The 19,659-nt window shown below is 33.9% G+C and overlaps 1 protein-coding gene across 1 annotated transcript; it reads left to right on the top strand.

Annotated features, from left to right (window-relative positions):
- Nucleotides 1–8,339: 8,339 nt before the first annotated feature.
- On the top strand, nucleotides 8,340–15,172 carry LOC125206566 (WAT1-related protein At1g43650-like). Its single transcript, XM_048105811.1, has 7 exons — nucleotides 8,340–8,544; nucleotides 8,637–8,702; nucleotides 8,782–8,898; nucleotides 8,989–9,214; nucleotides 9,307–9,465; nucleotides 10,006–10,157; nucleotides 15,097–15,172. The coding sequence occupies exons 1-7, from the start codon at nucleotides 8,345–8,347 to the stop codon at nucleotides 15,170–15,172; spliced, it is 996 nt and encodes a 331-aa protein (XP_047961768.1). The 5' UTR covers nucleotides 8,340–8,344.
- Nucleotides 15,173–19,659: the final 4,487 nt, after the last annotated feature.

Below are 19,659 nucleotides of genomic sequence, written 5' to 3'. Positions count from 1 at the left end.
TTATTTGTGTTCTTAATGTAAACACACTTATCACACTCGTTGATAGTGAACCCATTTGACAACATCACATTGTCAAACTTCAAGTGCCATTGCAAAGGCGCTTGTTTTAATCCATATAGAGACCTCACTAGTTTGCATACCTTCCTTTCTTGGCCAGGTACTACAAACCCTTCAGGTTGCTCCATATAAATTTCTTCCTCCAATTCACCATTCAGAAATGCAGTTTTCACATCCATTTGGTGAATTTCAAGATTGTGCAAAGCAGCAATCGCAAGAAGCACCCGAATGGAAGTGATTCTCGTAACGGGTGAATACGTGTCGAAGAAGTCATATCCTTCTTGCCGCTTAAAGCCTTTTACAACTAGGCGAGCTTTGTACTTTTCAATAGTACCATCGGTTTTATATTTCCTTCTCATGATCCACTTGCACCCTAAGGTGTTACAACCTTCTGGCAAGTCTACTAATACCCATGTGTTATTTCTCATAATTGATTCAATTTCACTATTAATTGCTTCTTGTCAGAATGGCGCATCTGGGCCAGACAACGCTTCCGCCAACGACTTTGGTTCATCATCCAACATAAAGGTTATGAAGTCGGGACCAAAAGTCTTAGCAATTTTAACTCTTTCACCACGTCTTGGTTCTACATCCTCGGGACTTAACCTCGTCCTTTTTGGAGGATTAGAACTAGTGGATTCATCCATCATTCTTTCACTAGAAAGATCTTCCTGCCTCTTGCAAGGGTAAACATTCTCAAAGAATATAGCATTCCTTGACTCTATCGTTGATCCTTCAGCCACGCCAGGCACAACTGACTTATGGACTAGGAAACGATATGCACTACTATTAAGTGCATGGCCAATAAAGATGCAATCGACTGTTTTAGGGTCAATAGCAACTTGTTTCGGAGGCGGCACTTCTACCTTTGCTAAACACCCCCACACTTTGAGGTATGAATACGAAGGTTTCTTGCCTTTCCACAACTCATAGGGAGTCACATCCCTACTTTTTAGTGGAATCTTATTCAGGATATAATTTGCTCGTTAACACAGCCCCCCCCCACATGTTCTGGGGTAAACCCGAATTAATCAACAGTAGCATTCATCATCTCTTTCAGTGTTCGATTTTTGCATTCAGCAACACCATTCGATTGAGGAGAATATGGAGCCGTGGTTTGGTGAATTATACCACTTGCATGACATAATTCTGCAAACGGCGCCACATATTCACCACCTCTATCACTTCGAACACACTTAATTTGACAATTAAGTTGATTTTTGAAGTCTTTAAACGCTTCAATTGCCTCATCTTTACTTCTTAATAAGTAAAGGTAACAATACCTTGTGCAATCATCTATAAATGTGATGAAATACATTTTACCACCTCTTGTTTGCACAAATTTCAAATCACATACGTCTGTATGGATCAACTCAAGAGGTTTTGTGCTCCGCTCTACCGAATGGAACGACGGCTTAGCCATTTTGGCTTCAACACACACTTCACATCTTTCTTGTGAGTTAAACTTATCAACTTTTAGTAAATTAAGATTTACTAATCTTTTTATAGCATTTAGATTTACATGTCCCAATCTATTATGCCATAAATCAGAGCTCTCAAGCAAATAAGAGGATGTGTCATCTTCCTTATTGCATTTTCCTTTTCCACGGTGAATGACCGTAACATTCAGCTCAAAAAGCCCATTCACTAGGTGGCCTTCACCTATGAATTTTCCATTCTTGGTCAATATAACCTTTTCACACTCAAATTCTAGTGAAAATCCATGATTTACTAGAAGTGAGCCTGACACCAAATTATTTCGGATGTCTGGGACATGCAGCACATCCTTAAGGGTAAGAACCTTTCCAGATCCTAGTTTTAGGAACACATTACCCATACCAACTACCTCAGAAGAGGCTTGGTTTCCCATGCGTACTTTTCTACCTCCAACAGATTTGTAAGTAGAAAAAACGCTTCTCTCGGAGCACACATGACATGTGACACCCGTATCAACAAACCATTCATTTGGATTATTACCATGGTCCACGTCGGAGACCATTGCGACCACCTCGTGATCTTTGTTGTTTATAACAACACGTTCAAATAATTTGTACAATATTGTCTCCACCAATAAGTACACTATTATATTGAACCATATGTGCATTGGTATATTCACTACCACATGCATCCCAATTATTACTACCAAGTCTAAATTGGTCTTGCTTGTCAAATGACAAACGATAAACACAATTCTCAAGAGAATAGATCTCAAGGAATTAACCACTTCATTGCGCATCAACATTGCATCTGTTCATTACTTCATTCCAGCTTTGGAGCTCATGTTTCCTCCAACTTCGATTGGTATAACTCTGTCTTAGAAGAGTACACTAATTTGTCTTGCGATTGTTAGAAATAATGGGATAAAATTCTCAAGCCGTGTACAGGCGGTACTCTAACTATTACAATCGAAGGAAGATAATAACAATAAGTGGAATGAAAAATACAATGGAAATAATAAAACAAACCAAATTATAAGTCGAGTCGAGGGAAGCCCTCTTTCCGCAAGACAAATTACGCCCCGGCTAGTGCTCACGGAATGGCGTATTGCCCTCAAAGATAAAACGACTTCCTCCTAGCGTGTAGAAGCACCTCAAACACGCTAGGCACCGGCGAACTTGATGGAGTTCCGAGGATCGAGCTATACAATGCTCCTATGATGCACTCTATTGTGTAGAGAACTTGAGAGAAGAGAGAATGCTTTTTGTTGGTGTATTTCTCATCTCTCAAACCCACCTATCTATAGGATATGAGAGACCACTCCAAAAGTTTCGGCATTAAGGATCCTCATAAACCACTTGGGGGTTACCTTAACTTGAAAAGCCAAAAGACTTTAGAAAATGAAAGGTTTGAAATCCTTCCAAATTCTCACATTTCCAACATACTAAACTTTGGTTCTTTTGCTCACCGATCTCTAAGTGGTTTGAGCCTTTTCTTTCTTATAAAAAAAATGTCTGCTGGTTATAAGTATGTGAATTTGTATGATTTTCCTTAGACCTAAGATTATTACACATTTTGTTTATCTAGTAGTGTGGTATGACCATGTAAATGTCCGTCTCCCAATGAGGAGTAGGACACAAACCTGCCTTGGGTAGACGATGAGGCAAATGAAAATAATAGCAGTTGAGTCAATAATGAGATTTATTCACTCATTTTTTTTTTTAATTATTTGACAATTAAGTAATTGACCATTGTAAGGGTACATTCGACTAGAGTAAATAATATGAACTAATGAGTCATATAACGAAGATGAAATAAATTGATTGAGCTATTTGGATATATACGTGACAAAGCTTAAGGTCGTCGAATGGTTTGTGAATGAAATACCTCATTAACTTAATGTAAAGAATTAATTACCGAATTTACATAAATGTCCTTCATATATAGAGTAAAGTTCAACATACTTCCTCTGTCCGCCAATACTTGGCACAAATTGACCCAACACAGGTTTGAAGGAATGTAATAGAAAGTGGATTGGAAAAGTTTGTAGAATATGGGTCATACTTTTATATAGACTAAAGTCCATTTGTGGTCCTAAACATATGACGATTTTACGATTTTGGTCCAAAACATTATCTTTTGAATTGTTGCATCCTGAATAAATGAAAACGGTACAGATTTAGTCCATTTTGGATGAAGCCGTCAAATTTTTAACGGTCAACGACTATTAAGTGAATTTTGACTGAATTAACAACTTTTAATTAGAATACGAAGTAGGAGACTCCTCAATTTTCTTTTAATACTATAGCCAAATACATCGTCAATGATTGTTCTCTGATGAGCTACGATGGGATGAAATCTTTTTCATTGTCGATTCTATATACACACTTTGAGTGCCAGATGTTAAACAAGTCGATCGGTTGTTAGCTATGAATCAGTGGTCTTTATTGGTTTTTATGTCTTAGAGACAATCTACAATGAGGCATTCTTGATCACATTTCACAAAATTTTGTCATTATATAGGCTTATGCATTTATTGGAACGATTGTTTTGATGGTTTGCCTTTATTCTTAAATTATTTTCTTTGAATTATTAAGTCTATGACTATTAATAATGATGTGACACATTTATGATATTTCATTTGTCCCCCATTTTAACAGTCTTGATTTTTTTTTTACATATTTTAAAATCCGTGCAGAACTCAATTGGGACTATTAAAGTAGGACAGATAGATTTCTAAAATAACACTAACGAATGATCATCCATAGTGAGATGCTAATGATATGTTAGGTTAACAGGTGGTCTATCCACATCTCATTCTTAGAGAATGTAGTTATTTTTACAACTATGAGATAGTATTAGATATTCATGCCGGACACATTGATACTTTAGAGAGTTTTGAGATACCATACACTAAATCGTTTGGTCAGTGTCTACGGGTTATATGTATGTGAATTATATGATTTTTCTTATAATTACACATTTTTTTAGCTATGGTGTGCTATGACCATATCCAAAGCTTCAAGCGTATATTGGGTAGACCACGAGGCAAATGGAAATGACAGTTGAGCCAATGATGAGATTTATTCATCTATTTAAATTTCAAGAGAATATTTAAATTTTCTATATTATTTGATAATTAATTGAATATGAACCAAGGAGCCATATAACGAAGATGAAATTAATTGGTTGAGCTATTTGGATGACACATGACAAATCTTAGGATCACTTGAGTAGTTTGTGAATGAAATATCTAGACTTCGTCGTATAACACTGTCTTAGAATTTTGTGTAGATTTTGATAAGATCATCATCTAGGACGTTGATCCATTCAAATGGTAAAAAGTTTTGAGGTTTAATACCAATCCAATTGGGAAATTGAAATTATATGAACTAGATTAAAGTATTGATTATTCAGTTTGAATTAGTTAAGGTTGGATAGTTAATTAATTCATGTAGACAATACAAGCACATTGGCCGGGAGCTTATGGTGTAGTTTATATATACTCTCGCATTCTCTATATGGTAGAGAAATAATCCCTCAATCCCAATTAAGATGACACACTATTCTTTTTAGTTTATTCCAACTAAGATAACACATTTTTATTTTTGGAAACTTTCTTTCAGTAATTAATACAATCAACCATTTTTTTCTCAATCTAATTAAATATTCAATTCTATTTCTCACTTAATAAGTTAATACGTACTCTCACTCTTTCACTCTCCAATTAAACACATTAACCAATAACTTCTAAAATCTCGTGCCAATTAAAAAAATGTGTCATTTTAGCCGGGATGGAGAAAGTAGATAAGAAGAATACATAAGAGTTTAGAATATGGTAGGATATATAGAATTACTATTTTCAGCCAAAATACTACTCCATCCATTCCACAAAAGATGTCACACTCGTGGGACGGCACAATATTTTAGGAGGTTTTGTTTTGTGTGTTAAATGGAGAGAGAAAATATAATTTTTATATTCATGTGAGAGAGAACTTCTTCCAAAAAGGAAAATGTGTCATCTTTGGTGACCAACTAAAAAGGAAAATGTGACATCTTTTGTGGAATCGAGAGAGTATTATATAATGTTCAAATTAGAGATTTTATAGTTTTTTTCTAAGTGAATTTAATGTACCGAAATATTGAATATAGTGAATTTACCTCTGAGATTCGATGAAACGCTAGATACAAATAGAGCAACTAGCAAGTAAATTTATTTAATTTGATTACATGTACTCAACACGCACTACTTATTTATGAATCTTGATCTTGTTCTAATTTATATTTTTTATGAGATGTTATTGAATATAGTGAATTTAATTACCTCTGAGATTCGATAAAACGCTAGAAACAAATAGAGCAACTAGCAAGTAAATTTATTTAATTGATTGCATGTGCTGCTCAACACGCACTACTTAATTATGAATCTTGATCTTATTCTAATTTATATTTTGTTGAGATGTTATTGAATATAGTGAATTTACCTCTGAGATTCCATAAAACGCTAGAAACAAATAGAGCAACTAGCAAGTAAATTTATTTAATTTGATTACATGTGCTCAACACGCACTACTTAATTATGAATCTTAGATCTTATTCTAATTTATATTTTTATGAGATGTACACATCCATTGATTGTGAACTACAATTAATCTATTATCATAGAAGTTTAAAGTTCTAATGGTCTATAAATTGGCATGTATAATTTTATTTTTTATATTTTAATATTAAAAGTATAATAACAACTGTAGAACACAATATCAATATAGTGTATTAAATATATCAATCAGAAGACATGACAATGTCAACACAATTTCATATTAGCATAATAACATTGTACAAGCATTGTATTAATATAAAGCTGCTTTACGAAATTTATAAATATTTACAAAATTTTGTCAAATTTTGACATCGAAACATATGCATGTAGGATCTCATTGGAATCCTTATAAAAATCATCTTTAATTTGATATATGTTTTTACGAAAAAATAATTTAAATCAATATAGTTATATGCATTTAAAGTTTTGATATATTTTTCGAAAGTTAGTTATAACTAATTTATTGTTAATTGACATTAATACCCTAATTGACATTTTTTTGCATGATATTGATGAATGATCCTAGCCCTTGATTTGAAGATCTAATGACTATTATTTAGTTGTAGTTAGTAATATAACACATCTCTATTTTCGTAGTATATCAGTGGATGATAATAAAAATTGTTAACAATATCGACCCTTAGTCAAGCAAACAAGCTATCAATGTTATATACTTTCCCCGTCCCTAAACAATAGTTTCATTTTTATTATATTTTTTTTCTCTCACAATATTTAGTCTATTTTCATTTTTAATCGTATATCATTATATGATGACAAGAATTGTTAACAATATCAACCCTCACTCAAGCAAACAACCCATTGTTATATACTCTCTCCGTTCTCAATAATAGTACTCTCATTTTTATCATTTTTGTCCGTCTCATAATATTAGTCTATTTTCATTTTTAGCAATTTTTTCTCTTAGGAGGTGTATCTTATTATTCATTGATAACACTCTAATCACTCACTTTATACTTTTAATCACTTTTTTTTCTGTTTCTCTTATACTTATCAATTTTGCATTAAAAGCTGCATTGTCTCTAAAGTTTCTATTTTCAGGGAACGAAAGGGGTGTTATTCATTGCTTGAATGAAGCAGGCCCCCTTCAGAATCAAACAATGAAAGTGGGACGTAAAAGTGATGGTTGTCGCCACTACAGCCTTCATCTTCTACAATTATGCTAGCTACTATATTAAAAAAGTAATATGTTTTTTTCTCAAATTAAAGATAAGCTCTGATAAATTTGGATTGCATCTTTTTTCTTTCTTTCTTTTAGTGGCCTCTAACTTGACCTACTATTCCCCATATGCAATTACACACGTTTGAAATTGTTTGCACAGTGAAATCCCACTGACAAAATAAGAAGCCCATGATCCCTTGTTCATCTAAAAGTAATAACCCCTCCACTTATTACTTCGTTATGTAGGTATAGTCTTGGTAGTATTAGCTAACCTATGATAAGTCAAATACTATAAATTTATTGTTGTGTTAATTATCAATGCACGAAGTAGTGCATCATCTATGTCTCTGAACCGAGATTTTATTGTTTGGTATATCAAGAAAAGAGAAACATTATTCTACTTAATTTGATGTTACACATATTAAATGTTACATATATTGAAACATAGAATGTTAAGATACCTATTCAAACCCCTTTAACAATTGTTGTTATAAGAGTTTAAATTTCGTTTCTATTTCTATTTGGTATATATGCAATTCAGATACACTCAAGAATAAATACATAAGAATAAGCACATGCATATTGTTGACAACTGTTTTGGTTTGTCTTTTTCTATGTTTGGCTACAGTACTACTAACTAACCTAACCCATTAATTAGATTCACAATTTTGCCAACATATACTACTCCCTATACTAAAAAATTGACCCCACATGTACATTTACATTAGTAAAAGTAGATGCACCCACGTCAAAAGTTAGGTCGTTTGACGGTCAACATATTTATCACTTTTAGGCGGTATCTGAATCAGAATCCACATTTCACATCGTGCCATATATCTGCGTAACAGAATCCCGCACAAGATATTTCTTTTGAAAAACATTTCGCCACGTTCAACTAGATAACATCGTGATATGTTTGGTGAAACAAGACACGAGTCTCATTAACATGGATGGCCCCGGCCGAGAGTGGTGGAGTGGTGAATTGGATGAGGGTTTTCTCTCTATATATATACCTCAAAGCTCATGGTTTGATTCCCACACACAAAAAATCATAAACAAAAGAAAACAAAATGGGGAAATTGAAGTTGGTGAGTATGTTGGAAGAAAATAAAGGTTGCCTAGGAATGATATTGGTGCAGCTTACATATGCAGGCATGGCTATGTTCTCGAAAGTCGCCATTGATCGAGGAATGAACCCTTACATCTTCGTTGTTTATCGCCAGGCGTTCGCCACCATAACCTTAGCTCCATTCGCCTACTTTCTCGATAGGTTTAGCTCCGTTCGCCTACTTATTTATTTCACACTTATTTAACCTCAAATTGTTCATCAACTAATGTTTGTTTTTTCCTTCTTATTTAAAGGAAGAACCCTGATTACCCTTTGTCCTACACCCTAATCTTGAAGATTTTCTTGAGTTCTTTCTTCGGGTATGACCTATAAAGATAATTAGATTTTTTTTTCACTTTACATTAATTTAAATAGTGTACTAATTAAATTTAATTGCAGCATAACTTTGAGTTCGAATCTATACTCATATGCAATAAATTACGTCTCCGCAACATTTGCTTCCGTTAGCATCAACACAATTCCGGCTCTCACCTTTCTCGTTGCGGTTATATTTCGGTATATACTTATATAATATACTTAACATAACAAAATTACTCAATTTTATTTTATTTTTTCTAATAATTTTGTTTAAAAAAATGTGACCAGATTTGAGACATGTTCGATAAGAACTTCAGCTGGAATAGCAAAATTGGTAGGCTCGGGTTTGAGTTTATCGGGAGCAATGGTGTTCGCGTTTGTAAAAGGGCCTCTAGTTAGGTTGATGAAATGCTCAGATTCAATGAATTCTAAGGATTCCAATGAAAAATGGGTGCAGGGTTGCATGCTTATGCTTCTAGCCAACTTTATTTGGGCATCATGGTTTGTCATGCAGGTTAATTTAATTAATTAATTTCACCTATATTAAATTAATGTTATTGTTTGCTTTAATTATTTTCTAATTAATTTAATTTTTTGTGTGATTAGGCACCTCTAGTGAAGCAGTATCCATCGAAATTTCGACTGATAATGTTGCAGTGCTTTTTTAGCTGCACACAATCATCAATTTGGGCAATGGCTATGGAGAGGGACATAGCAAAGTGGCGAGTTAAATGGGATCTCAATCTTTTCTCTGTCGCATATTGTGTATGTCTTCGTAAACCCACTTTATTTTGTTTTTAATCATTTAATATTGAAATTAAATCGGACCATCGCACCAAAAATAGAATAACTAATAACATATGTATATATGATCATTTTAATTTACAAGGAAAAATATTTGATTTATGTCGTATAGTATTTTTTTCGTACTCCTTTTGTAAAAATTATATAAATAGTTGAAGTGGAAAAAAAGTAGTAAGAGAATCAATTATGTAGCTAAGACTCTCCTCTACACAATTGTGTCACTTGTTTTACTCTTTCTCTTCATTTTAACTATTTATTATCATTTTTTCAAAACGAGTACAGAAAATGAAATGACTCAATTGTCGCGAAAACGAGGGAGTACTAATTTTTAAATATGCACGTGTTGAAATATTTCAGTTTATGTTACTATTCCTGAACAAGGTGTTTCAAAAGTTGACCACATTTCACTGTGTCATTTCCACTTTCAACATGGCACAAGTACCATTCAATCATATAACTCAAATAAATACTTATTCTATACAATAGAAAAAATGGGTGCAGGGAATAGTAGTGAATGGAATAAGCTTCTGGCTGCAGCTGTGGGCTGTGGAGAAGAAAGGGCCATTTTATGCAGCTGCATTCACTCCTTTGATTCTCATCTTCACAGCTCTCTTCTCTCTTTTATTATGGAATGAGATGCTCTATCTTGGAAGGTTATTTTTAATCTTTTTCCTCTATGTTTTACCAATTTTTCATTAAAACTTATGACATAACCAAAATTTCTACTATTTCAGAAGACAATGGAGGTATTATATAATTACAATCATTTATGAAATAATTGGGCTTGTGGGCTATACTGGATCGTATAGTGATGCCCAATAAGAAACAGATGATCCAAATAAGGAAGCCCGTTTTCCTAGCCCAATTGACGTTCGTTGTTAAGAGAATCGGATAGCAGGGTGATAAAATACTCGCAGTGAAACAAGTGTATTTTCTCATCAAATTCATAACGATCCTACTTAGCTTTCAATTACTAAAATTTAAAATAGTTACTAAGAATGAGATTATATAGTTTCGTATAGTTTTAAGTATTAATTGATCATAGACAATATTACAAGATAGCATTGAGAATTAAATAATACTCCCTCCGTCCCGGCTAAGATGACACATTGCTTAGCCGGCACGGGATTTTAAGAGTTATTGGTTAAAGTGTTTAATTGGAGAGAGAGAAGGTGAATGTAAGTATTAAAATAGAGAGATAAAGAAAGATGAATATTTTAATAGGAGTGAGAAAAAGTGGTTGAGTGTATTAATTGGAGAGAGAAAGTTACTAAAAAAGGAAATGTGTCATCTTAGTTGGGACAAACTAAAAAGGAAAACGTGTCATCTTAAGCGGGACGGAGGGAGTAATAATACTCTCAACAAATTTCAAACATATTTAATATGTGCAGATTAATGTTTATATATTTATACATAGAGCAGATCTCATATAATCAATGGCTAACTACTAATTAGCAATCTCAAATTAAGACCAATTCTTATACTATATGGTAGTTAAAATTAACCACTTTTTCTCTGCTCAAAATCATCTCACAACTTGAAATTTATGTAACTATCTAGATTTATATTATTTTCGTAAAAAATATATCAAATTAAAGGTAATTTCATAAGGATTTTAACAAGATCTCAATTGCATATGTTCCGACGATGATCGGATGATGAAATTTTAAAAATTTTATTTTAATATTCGTATATGTTGATAAACTCATTTTATATCAATAAATATATCAAACAATCTCAATATAATGCATGTACAATATCAATAAAACTGTGTTGATTTTTTCTGATACTTGTGTTGAGATTCTCATGTCACTAGGTTGATGTAAAAAACCCGTGAAAATTATTAGGTTATACTCCCCATGTTCCATGTTAATAGAGTTATTTTTCTATTTCGAGAACTCCAAGTTAATTGAGTCATTTATATTTTTGGCAAAAAGTAATTCTCTATTTTACTTTATTCTCTCTTCACCTTTCTTACTTTATTCTCTCTTACTTTTTCACCATCCATTTAACACACCATTCTTAAACTCCGTGCTGAAAAGAAATGCCTCTATTAACAAGGAACGGATGGAGTAACAAATTTACTATTTTACTTTTTATTGATATTTTACCTACTATTTATTGAAATATGTGAGCTTTAATCTCATCCACTCATTTTAAGATCTAATGGCGTAGGAGTGGTCTTAGTTACGGATTGGATAGTATATGCATTTTAATATGACACAATCTCAATATATTTAATCATATATATAACGTTCAAAATCAATTAAAAATTTAAGATGAAAACAAAGCAAAATTATATATTAAAAAGAAAAGGGGCAACTTGATAATCCTAAAAAATCCTACTATCATATCAGATCAGATGCATAAGTAAGAAATTTGAATTTTTAAAAAATAAATTAAATTAGATTAGATTTTTTTAAATAAAAAAATCAAATTTTATTGTCAAAATAAGGTAACGAAATTCCTAAAAGAACGGAGAATTCGTTTTCCATCTACAAACCTAAATATATGTATTTATAAAGAACCATCTTTTTCTCTCTCGTCGTCTCCCCACTCTATGGTACATTGCTCAGTTTTCTCCCTCGACTTGTTTTGCTGTATTTATATTTCTATAAATGTTTGTGAATTATTTATTGAATTTGTATAATAAATAGCTACAGACCTGATAATCCTTGCAAGCGAAATATATTTAATTAACTTTTTCCTTAATCTTCTAAAAAAAGTAGAAACGAATTAGAGTTCTCAATTTTGCTAATTGTGGGCCCGAAAGGAAATAATTAGTCTAATTGTGGGCCCGAAAGGAAATAATTGAGACTAATTGTGCTCATTCATCGTAGAATTTTTTAGAATCTTTTAGAAGATACAGAATATTCTACAAAGAGATTGCTAGAGTTATAGTTATATACGTTGTTTATAAATAGATGTGCATATTTATTGTAGAATATCTGGAAGACACGGAATATTATACAAAGAAAGACCTCTATATATTGCTATTATATTCTCTCTGATATAGCATCCATTTGATGTTCATATGTAGTGTGAAATGGATATGTTATCTTCGGGTCAGTATGATCGTACTATAATTTCCATTCTAAGTTCCCAATTGAAAAATCTACATATCTCCATCACTATTATCAACAAGTTTTTACAAAAATTAACCCAAAAATTTTACAAATTTCTTGAAATAAAGGAAGAAAAACACTTACGCACTCTATCCTACATGAACCCAACGAAGATCACCTAAAATTGAAGATCACCTAAAATCAAAGATCATCTAAAATAAAAAAAAATATCAAGAATCAATTAAACCTAAAATCAAAGCTCAATCGTCATCCGGTATCACGACTGGATTATCTTCGTTGTTTCCAGCATTTGGGTTGCCGTTCTGATTTGGATCTAAACCAATTCTTCTTGGAGTAGGCGTTGCACAGCCATTAGGACAAATTATACCATATCATACAGCTGTTGATTATTCATAAAAAGCTTAGGACAGATTACAGCATTTGGGTTGCCGTTCTGATTTGGATCTAAACCAATTCTTCTTGGAGTAGGCGTTGCACAGCCATTAGGACAAATTATACCATATCATACAGCTGTTGATTATTCATAAAAAGCTTAGGACATATTACACCTTTCACGTTCCACTGACGTTAGTTCTGTTTTCTCAGATATAAACACTTGGTCTTGCATCTTGCTTATTAGGCCCAATCTCTGTGATTGGAGCGCTTTCTTCTTTTCCCGCTTGGCCGCCAATCGCCCTTTGTTAAATTTACATTAGCGATGTCAAGATCGTGACCCTCATCGAATGCGAAGATATTTTGGTGAATTTTGATTTGAATGTTAGATTACATTCACCATTTATATATGCAGGAATTAAGTAACCTGTCAATCATATTACTAATTCGCATTATTTTGGTTTTTATGTTTTCAATAATTTGATTTATTTAATTGTTATAGGAAAAAAGCACTATGTGGATGTAGATTAATATAGCGTGTAATGAAACAATGGCCAGTGAATAAATACATTCTTTGTTGTTATTAATATCATAAAATATAATAAAATATAAAAATCGATCAGACTTGATTAGAATGTTAATCAAGGTTGAAATTGAAAGTGTCATCAAATTGAATAGAATATAAAAATTACATTGGAATCTCACTTGACCAAACGACATTTTTGAGCTCGTATATGATTTACAAGCATTCTCCTTCATTACTGCCTCCCCTCAGTACATTGGTGTGAGGAGACGGAAATAAGACTTGTATTAGGTTGGTAGTTGGCGTATGATGTGTATCTGAGAGGGCGAAAGCCTTGAGCATATGGTCGATGACAAGCCAGCTCGCCACAACTCTAGCTTTCTCATTAACTTGTCTTGCTAACAGAGCAATAGGGAAAATTATTGAACAAATCCGCACAATTAAACTCTATGCTCTCTCCAAGTTCAGATCTTAAGAAATACTCTCTCCGTCCCCGATTAAAAGTCACACTTTAACCGGGCACGGGTTTTAAGAAATGTAAAGAAAAGTTGGTTGAAAAGGTTAGTGGAATCTGGGATCCACTTTTTATATTGATTTTATAATAAAATGTGAGTAAAGTGAGTTAGTGGATTGTGGGACCTACTCACCATTTATGGTAAAAATGAAGTGTGACTCTTGATAGGGGACGGACCGAAATGAAAAAGTGTGACTCTTAATCGGGGACGAAGGGAGTACTAATTAAATATTCTTATTTGGGAGGGCCAAAACTTGAATATTCTAACATACAAAGCTTGAGGCTCATACTAGAAACGGAATTTATAAGAATCTCAAACGTCATCGCATCAAGAGGGATGTACTGTAGTACTAGGAGTAGTTTTGTTTCCAAGCCTTGAGTAATCCAAGAATAAGAATTCCTAAACCATTAGCTTCCAAGAAGGTAACTAGTTGAGTACAATGAGTCCGTTCTCAAAAGAAGAGAACACCACTCCTGGCTTGCCCCCAGAAACAAGAACATGGCTGTCATTTGGGAAGAGAAGACTCTCTATGATTTCTTGTTGAATCCCAAGAAGGTGACATATTTCTATGATGTTGTTTGTTAATATCCCTATAGGATGTCAAAAACCATATGTTTTCATTGTTAACAGAATCATGTTACTAATTAGATCACTCTGGACATCATTGGCTTCCTGTTTTGTGATACATGGTTAGTTAGAGAAGTATTCAAGTGATGATAATCATGAATTCAGCTAATAAGCAAATGCAAACTAAGACCTAACAGAATGAGATTTCTCTCTTTCTTGCAAAATCTACAATGAACAGTGCGGGCTTCTCTCAATTTCTAGGGCCGCTTCGAAAAGTGGATACTTGAACACCACAATTGCACAAGAAATGCTTAAATATATAGCCACAATAAAAATATCGAAAGTATGAATCGAAATAGGAAATAGACTCAACAGCCATTCGCTTTAGTGTCAAATTTTGCAGAATCTCTATAACATGGAGCCTACCAGAGAAGGAACTTCCAGGAGCAAGACGAAAGTAATCAGAACGACAATTGATTACATGTTTTAACTAATCATAAGATCAAATATATGAGCATTACTGGTACAGGATTGCACTGTTTGGAAGTCAGCAAGTTACTACAGCTATCGAGTCCTCTAAAATACCTCCCTCGCTCTCATCCTGATTTCACTATCCGAAATTCAGCGATGTGCACCATACATCTGACTGGAGTCATATTGTTGATACGCACTCTTTACATAAACAGCTGCTGCTGGAGGCACAAATCCATAGCCACCAGACTGATCATAGGTACACTGATTCACAATTAACAAGAAGAAGAAAGCTTTTCGTTCAAGAGAACTAATTCTGACAATGCTTAGAATGCCTAGACAAGCACACTATTCAGTATTCATTAGAATTCAGAAACAACAGGTAAGCTTTCAAAAGAAGTAAACAACTCTAGCTGGGGAACTCATTTATAATTGTGTCACAGACTCACAGGAATTCTCAAACAACTTAAAGGACAAAATCAAAAGAGATTTCATCTTGAGCTTAAAAATACCGACACATGAATACAAAGCAGAATGATAAGTCTAAACATTAAGCCTAGTTACCAATAACCAATTAAGCATACATAAATTGAAAGCTTTCATGTTCTCTAATACACCAAGTGGAATTGATTTAATTGTATAGATCCAAACTACTTCACGAAGACAACTTCACTATGTGAGGCAGTGTTTTCCAATAAGTCCAAAGAATATGATATAAGGCATGCCATATAGCCTCACTAGTAGTATTATTATCAGCCTCTAAGTCTCAAATCAATCTCACCAACTATAAACATCCTGCAATGTCGAGGATTAATGCTTGGTACCTCTCTTCTGCTGACGCAATGCGAACTGGAAGTGAAAAGAAAAGCCAAATCTAAGTCATCCAATTCGAAAAATTGGCACCTTCAAGACAGTTAAATCATGGCAACAGAAATCTTATTCTGAACTGCATCCGGTTGTTTTGATGGCCAATTTATTTATCATCAATGGCATGACATCAAAGTTTATTTAGATCAAACAAACATAGCAAATTCTACAAAGCATATGTTAAGACTGAAACATGTATAACCCACAACCAATTATAGTTTTACTAAATTATCATCCATAAAGTAAGTCAATCTGCAATAGAAAGCAAATACTATAATATTCTCTGAAGAAAAATATTTATGGCATGTTTGGTAGGGGTGATAACTCATCTAGGGATGAAAATCCATGAACCCAGAGATATACTATGCAGACATACTAATGTTGGACTTTGTACCAAGACAACATAGTTGCATAGAAAGTTACATGAATTTGCGAAAGAAAGATACAATTAACAGATCATTATGTCACCCTGTTCAGGACAAGCACAACTTGCAAAAATGGCACTTAGTAATTCCACATGCTCATTCAGGGATAACAATTCCTGCCGGGCATTAAGAGTAGCAGTACATAGATTAGAAAATGAATTAACTAACATAATTTGAATTTAAAATGAGATTTGGTTGTGATCATCCATAAGATAAATCACATTTGAAAATCAGGTGATTTTACAAAGATAAGAAAGGAGAGCAAATTGAACAAACAAAGAAATGAGACCAAATTGAAGAAAAAAAAACAGAAGACGAACTCCCCACACATGTTGTGAGGGTGTATTGGCAACAAAAAGGCATATGATGGGGGCTCCCTCATTACAACAAAGGAAAGATTGGAATAATTGTGTTGGGATTTCTTGTATTCATCTAATGAGCGCAGCGGAATTTGCATACAAGAATACAGATCTAGATTCATAATCATATTGCGAGTTGAGCATGTAAAACACAACGGAACTAAATATCTTACTTGTTGTGTTGTTTTCTTCCGCGATTGAATCCTGCAAGTTGAATCCACTACTATCGAGGTCCATGTGCAATCCAATCCGATGCAAGAACTATCCCGGTACAATTGCTCCGTAGAAGAATGCTAGTAATTCTCTCTACAAAGCTTTACGTATTTTCTCTCTAATGTTACGTATTTCTCATGTCCCACAAAGGAGAATAAATAACCATTATATAGATGAAGAGTCACTAGGGTTTCATGATTGTTGGGCTTATGGACTATTATAATTATAGCCCAACTATAATTACTTAATCCATATTAATCTAATTCAAGCTCATTTCCTTTCAATCTCCCACTTGGACTAGCATTAGATATAATACGCAGTTCCAACTTTGTACCCTTGAGCGGATCAAAATACACTTATAGTGTGACCCTTTAGGCCCTCTTTATCGACGACGATCTAATCAAAGTCTGCACAAAACTCCTAGACTGCGTTGGCAGCGTAGCTCGGTATATGAAGGATGTTTACGTGAATTCGGTAAACAAGTCTTTACATAAAGTTTATAGTAATATCTTTTCATTCATGAACCACCCGATTGAGCCTAAGATTTGCTATGTGTCATCCAAATAGCTCAATCACTTTATCTCATATTTATTAAATGACCCATTCGATCATATTCAACTACTTTAATCGAATATATCTTTGCATTGGCCAATGACTTAATGGTCAAGTAATATAGAGAATTTGAGTGTTCTTTCGAAATTCTAATCGAGGAATGAATCTCATTCTTGGCTCAACTACCATTTTCATTTATCTTATGATATACCCAACACAGGTTCGTGTCTCAATCCTCCTTTGGGAGGCAAAGCGTTGGACAAGATCAAAGCACACCACTCAACAAACAAAATGTGTAATGACCTCAGATCCAAGGACTATTACATACTTCATGCACTAATAAACTGTAGACACTTAACAAAACAGTTTAATAGTAGGGTATACCAATACTCTCCAAAGTATACCATGTGTCCATCACGAGTATCTGATATCTCATAGTTGTGAGAACAACTACAATCTCGAAGAATGTGATGCAAACCCCATGCTAACCTGTAACATATCATCAATATCTCATTCTTGATGATAATTGGTTAGGGCTATTTTAGAATTATACTGCATCATTAATGTCTCACTCCATTAACGACAGTCATAATTCAAGGGAACAAATATTTAGAATAAAGACAAACATTTAAAACAATTATTCCAATAAGTGCACAAAACCCATAGAAAATTAAATTTTCATAGAATGTGATCAAGTAATATTGTCTCAACACAAAATGTTTCTTAGACATATAAAACTTTAACTCCCACTAATTCAAAGCCATCTACCAACATGCTTAACACCTAAGCTCTCAAAGTGCTTGTTGTGTTTTTCTATACATAACGGTTTAGTGAAAGGATCAGCTAAATTATCAACAGTGAGTACTCTTTCTAATTTTATGTCGCCTCTTTCAATTATTTCTCTGATCAGATGATATCTTCTAGGAACATGCTTGTTCCTGTTCGTAGCTCTGGGTTCTTTTGCTTGCGCAACAGCACCAGTGTTGTCACAGTACAAAGGTATTGCACTACTGGCACTCGGAACGACACCCAGTTCCTTAACGAACTCTAACAAAGCAACAACTTCTTTGGCAGCTTCAGATGCAGCAATATACTCGGCTTCGGTGGTGGAATCGGCAGTTGTACCTTGTTTGGAACTATTCCAACTCACTGCTCCACCATTGAGGGTAAAAACATATCCAGACTGAGACTTATAGTCGTCATGGTCTGTTTGGAAACTAGCATCAGTATACCCAGTAACTGATAACTCTGGTTTTCCACCATAGACTAAGAAATATTCTTTAGTCCTTCTAAGGTACTTAAGAATACTCTTAACAGTTTTCTTATGTTCCTCACCGGGATTTTGCTGAAATCTGTCTGTCATGCTAAGCGCATAGGCCACATCTGGCCTAGTAGATATCATGGCATACATAATAGATCCTATAGCCGAAGCATATGGGATCCTCTTCATGTTGTCTCTTTCTTTGTCATTAGAAGGACAATCCTTCTTTGACAATACAATGCCTTGTCCCATAGGAAGAAAATCTTTCTTAGAATTCTCCATTGAGAAGCGCCTTAACAACTTGTCTATGTAAGTGGATTGTGACAATCCCAACATCCTATTTGGTCTATCTCGATAGATCTTAATTCCAAGGATATAAGAAGCATCACCCAGATCCTTCATCATAAAGGATCTAGACAACCACTCTTTCACGGATTGCATCATGGAACGATCGCTTCCCATAATCAAGATGTCATCAACATATATGATAAGGTATACGACGTTTCCATTTTCGCATTTACTATAAACACATGGATCCTCTTTGCTTCTGACAAAACCAAACGATTTGATTGTTCTGTCAAAACAAATATTCCAACTCCTCGAAGCTTGCTTAAGTCCATAAATGGACTTCTTTAGCTTGCACACTGCATTTGGCCTTTCTTTCGATACAAAACCTTCAGGTTGTGTCATATAGACATCGCCTTCTAATTCTCCATTGAGAAATGCGGTTTTGACAGTTTGGATGTTCCGATCCGATCACAGTTTCCCAATATCAGTTGCGCTTCCGTAACTGATACTACTTTGGAAAAGCGGTCAACGATTCTAGTTCAGGTAATCCTATAATGAACGTTAACGACGTATGATGTTAAAACTATAAACCGTTTACCTACAGTTTTGGCGTAAAGAGTTACCTCTTAATCTTCCGCTACAGATATACTGTGTTG

This window comes from Salvia hispanica, chromosome 2 (assembly GCF_023119035.1).
Source record: "Salvia hispanica cultivar TCC Black 2014 chromosome 2, UniMelb_Shisp_WGS_1.0, whole genome shotgun sequence".
NCBI classification, from domain to species: domain Eukaryota; kingdom Viridiplantae; phylum Streptophyta; class Magnoliopsida; order Lamiales; family Lamiaceae; genus Salvia; species Salvia hispanica.
The sequence above is the reverse complement of the archived record's forward strand: the minus strand, read 5'-3'. Positions and strand labels throughout refer to the sequence as shown.

What these genes read in the sequence shown, in the direction of transcription:
- LOC125206566 (XM_048105811.1), top strand. Translation starts at nt 8,345, where the DNA reads ATGGGGAAATTGAAGTTGGTGAGTATGTTGGAAGAAAATAAAGGTTGC. An exon ending in TTCTTGAGTTCTTTCTTCGG is followed by an intron (nt 8,703 to 8,781) that starts GTATGACCTATA and finishes ATTTAATTGCAG; the next exon opens with CATAACTTTGAGTTCGAATC. An exon ending in CATCATGGTTTGTCATGCAG is followed by an intron (nt 9,215 to 9,306) that starts GTTAATTTAATT and finishes TTGTGTGATTAG; the next exon opens with GCACCTCTAGTGAAGCAGTA.